This window comes from Setaria italica, chromosome VIII (assembly GCF_000263155.2).
Source record: "Setaria italica strain Yugu1 chromosome VIII, Setaria_italica_v2.0, whole genome shotgun sequence".
NCBI classification, from domain to species: Eukaryota; Viridiplantae; Streptophyta; class Magnoliopsida; order Poales; family Poaceae; genus Setaria; species Setaria italica.
The window spans coordinates 39914698-39918754 of record NC_028457.1 but is presented as its reverse complement, the minus strand read 5'-3'; the positions used below and the strand labels follow the sequence as shown (position 1 = coordinate 39918754).

The 4057-nt window shown below is 49.5% G+C and overlaps 1 protein-coding gene across 1 annotated transcript in view; it reads right to left on the bottom strand.

Moving 5' to 3' along the window:
- LOC101753626 overlaps positions 1–3706 on the bottom strand; it is a 12253-nt gene extending 8547 nt beyond the window's left edge. The window contains exon 1 of the mRNA XM_022829586.1: positions 2299–3706. Coding sequence (XP_022685321.1) covers positions 2299–3638 — 1340 coding nt within the window. The 5' untranslated portion in view covers positions 3639–3706. The remainder of the gene's footprint in view (positions 1–2298) is intronic.
- Between the last annotated feature and the right edge of the window lie 351 nt (positions 3707–4057).

Sequence of the window (4057 nt, the reverse complement as noted above, 5' to 3'; positions counted from 1 at the left end):
GCAACTTCCTCCTATTTTTCTCTCTTCTCATTTTCAGTTAGAGGTCGTGGATACTTGGATCTATTTTGCCTCCAATACTTAATAATAGTTTCCCTTGCATAAAGTCCATTAGGTTTCACTCCAGTCTCATGCACCATATCTTGATATATTTTTCCCCAAAGCAAGTCGTCGTCAGAATAGGCACATCATACTTTTTTCTAATCTTTTCTTTAATTTCTTGTTGTTTCCTTAACTTCCATGGTTCCGATGTATTTCCCAACTTTAATAACAAATCATATCGACCACAAAAATCTTCCCAATCACATGTCCTTCCCTCCTGCAACAACAATTCAATATTCTTACAAATTTGAACCAAGTTACAACCTTCATAAAACATAAGAGACGAGTATTTACTAACCCAGTAATCGCCATGTGCATTTCCACAGAACGAACCATATCCAAGTTCAGAAGGCACCACACCTTCTGTTGCCAATATACCACACTTGCATCTATCACTAGGAGAGGACACACACGGCCACGGTGCATTTTCACTTTCAAACTCCCGCACTTCCTCCTCTGTTGGCCACATTGCCATTGGGCCGTATATATACTCATTGAAATCACACAATGGCCACCCATCCTGCAAAAAACCCATGACGTGAACTACTCAGATGTAAAGTAACTACAAAACGCTTCTCCAACTACCAACGACATACTAATATTCTCGTAATATACTTACATGAGTCTTTAGGGAGCATCGAAAGAATGGAGTAAACTTAGGTGGATCCCCTAAGTTAGGACGCATAAGCTTAGCAGGAACACCACACTTGCACATGGGAGGATCCCTCACACGCCTACAAGCAGCCTCCTGCTTCTCCTCATCGGTCATCCTAGGTGGGTTTGGTGGAGGAGGAACCCAACGCCTAAACTTATGGTATGGTTTAAGCTCTGTGCTATGATATGGGAATAGGCGGATCCTAGGATCATATTTGTCAGGTCCATCGATCCACTGAAAGAAATCGCAAGGTGCGGCAGGCAATGGATCAAAAGTCCATTTGCATACATAGAAGGCTCTTCCGGCTGTCTTTGGATGCCTTGATTGTTTCACCTCTGCTTGCGCGCCACATCTACAAAGTGGTACCGGAAGAGCAGGAGGTACGGGACCAGCAACATTGGACTCGCCCACATAACGCACATACCACCTACGCCGTTTGTATTCAGAACCAAACGACGTCATCTCACCTGTAAATCAAGTGCAACAAATTTAATACACAAATAAACTTTACACACGTAATCCATACTAGCTATATACATCATTTTGATAAAATGTAAACACTCGATCTACAAAATACAAACACTGAAACAAAAAATGAGACTAATTAATTGAACATATAAAAAAAATACATGTCATGTAAAGCACACAATTGGATGAATATATACCTAAATCGAAGCATTCAACAAGTTCTACACGTCAATATCGCGGGCAGAGACTCAATTGCGTATGAACTACGTATCATCTAACACAAAACATCATTGCATTTCATTGAAATTTCAAATCACTAACCTAACCCTAAGTCACCTAAACATCCTCCGATCTACCAAATGTAACGGTAAAACACGAGAATAAGTAGGGGAATACCTTCCACACGAAGCAGGGATCGATTCCCACTACTTTCCCCCACCAAAATCGCTGGATTTTTGGTGGATTTGGGGGTGGGGTGGCGGGGGCCGACGCTGCAAGGTGCTGCTGTGTGGTGTGTCTGGAGGAGGAAGAAAGGAGGGAGGGAGGAGGAAGGGAGCCGGCGCGCGGCCTAAGTGTTGGCCCTGCCGCGCCAGGCGGGCTGGCGCGGCCAAAGCGCGGCCCACGTCAGCGCCCGCCTGGCGCCGCGGGTCGACGCGCCAGCGTGGCAGGGGGCTGCCGCGCCAGTGCATGTGGCGCGGCAGCATGTTCCTGCCGCGCCAGGCGGTCTGGCGCGGCCAAAAGGGTCAGGACGCGCAAATAAACCCCCGCTGAGGTTATTTTTAAAAATAAAGAAAAAAAAGGGTTAAAAATAAAAAAAAGTTCAAATTACTTGAGGGGCAACATTCAATCCTAGAGGACATACATACAATGTACAATACCAATATGCTAATCGCCTACACTACATCCCCATCGTGTCCTCTTCATGCTTCAAAATGTACAAAAAAATGCACTAGAGGCTGCTAAACACGATAAATTTAGTAAAAATAGTTTAAAATTAAACTGGAAGTGTACAAACGATAAGCCACGATAAGGCATAAACAAATGGCACAATGCAAGTAAAGAAGATGTAAAGTTACCTTTTGATGGCATCCATGCCCAGGTAATCGGAGAGTCCGCTAGGGATGAAGGAGTGTCCATCAAAGACGATCCTGCGAGCCCTAGGCCTGTCAGTGGTGCACCCTTCTTCCTCTTCATTGATATAGATGGCGGATGACTTGAGCATCTTGTTCCCCATGTCGACTTCAATTATCCAGTAAGTGGTGTGGTCCTCCTTCAACAGGAAGCAGAATTCATCTGGATTTACCAAGCTAACCAGAGGATACATAGGCTTCACCTGTGGAAGGCTCTGGCCATTGTAAAGACCCCAGAACTCGGCTGCCTCCATGGTGTGACCTCTGTACCATCGCCCACTTGGGAAGACGTGAGGAAATTTCCATGGAAATGTCCATGATCTTATTGTGAAAGGAGATCGCGCTCGGTTGGCTTTACCGGTGGTAACACAGACGAGTTTGAGCGTGAAATCAGCAGTGACGCAGACACACCGAGCTTTGTCAGGGCAGTCTCCATCGGGATGTGAGCGGTCAGATTGCAAAGCTTCGTGAGGCAGCGGGATGTAATGGAGCAGCTCATCTGTGGTGTTCTTGTCACTGGCCCGGAGGACGTCAACAACAAGTATGCCCTGGTAGTTGTCAACCCAGCACAAGTAGCGTCCATGGAGGGGGATGATGGCGTCAGTGATCCAACGGCGAACCCTGGGGCCCGGGGGTAACCGCACCTTCTTAATCATCCAGTCTGCTTCTTCTTCTTCAGTGTTCTTGTGCGAGGCAGAAGCAGGAAGTGCAGGGTGGTGCAGCAGGCAGAGCTCGCCCTCTAGGCCGAAGTTGGTGAAATCCACGACCGTGAACCCGCCTTTGCTGCCGTGGCACAGGAGGCCAATATGTTTCTCCGCCATGATTCTCTGCTGGCAGCGCTGGTACGGCTTGAAGTAAATGTCCTCATCGGGGGTGCTGACGCCACCGGTGAAACAAGTGCGAAGCCGATGGAGCGACGGAGGCGACGAGAAGGCCGAGTAGACGAACATGTCGACGGGGAAGCTGGCGGTGTCCTTGCAGAACATTGGATCCTCCAGGGGCACGATTGCCCTGAAGAGGATGGAGTGGTTGTGGGCGGCGATCACGCGTGGCTCCCGCAGGCGGCCTCCGAACTCCGGCCGGCTCGGCCAGTCGAGGTACAGGCGGGACACCGCGGGAGAGTCGGCGACCCGGATGGAGGCGCGGATGGGCCTGTCGGTGCAGGTGTAGGAGATCTCCGACGCTGTGCCGTCCGCTTCGTCCTCCACGTCCCGGTCGGTGCGGTGGATGAAGCGGTCGAGGATTATCCAGGAGGGGCGGGCGGGAATCGACGGGAATGGATCCATGGAGTTGGGATCTAGGGTTCCTCTCGCCGGCGGCTGCTGTGGGGAAGGAAGGGGATGAGGAAAGTGGACCGACGCCACCTACCGTATCCGCCGCTCCCCCTCAGCTATATTCCTGTCCTCCAAAATTACCATCGTATCCTTTGCTTCGAGACAGAGATGCAAATTCTTATGCTTCTGTTCAAATTCGGAGCAACGACAGGTCAAATTGGTGTATTCCCTTTGAATTGAGTGTGTACTTTTCTACGTTTGGGATTAGAGCAACGTCAAGCCTGTTGATGAGCGTGGCAAGCAGGTGTGCAGCCAATGAGGGCCTGCCACGTAGGACATGCGAAGCTTCTGTGCTTTTGTTGCCCAATGCCGCCAGTGGTGGTGTATGCTAGTTACAATAGTTGTGCGCTCTAGCGGCCGCCGGAGCGGGC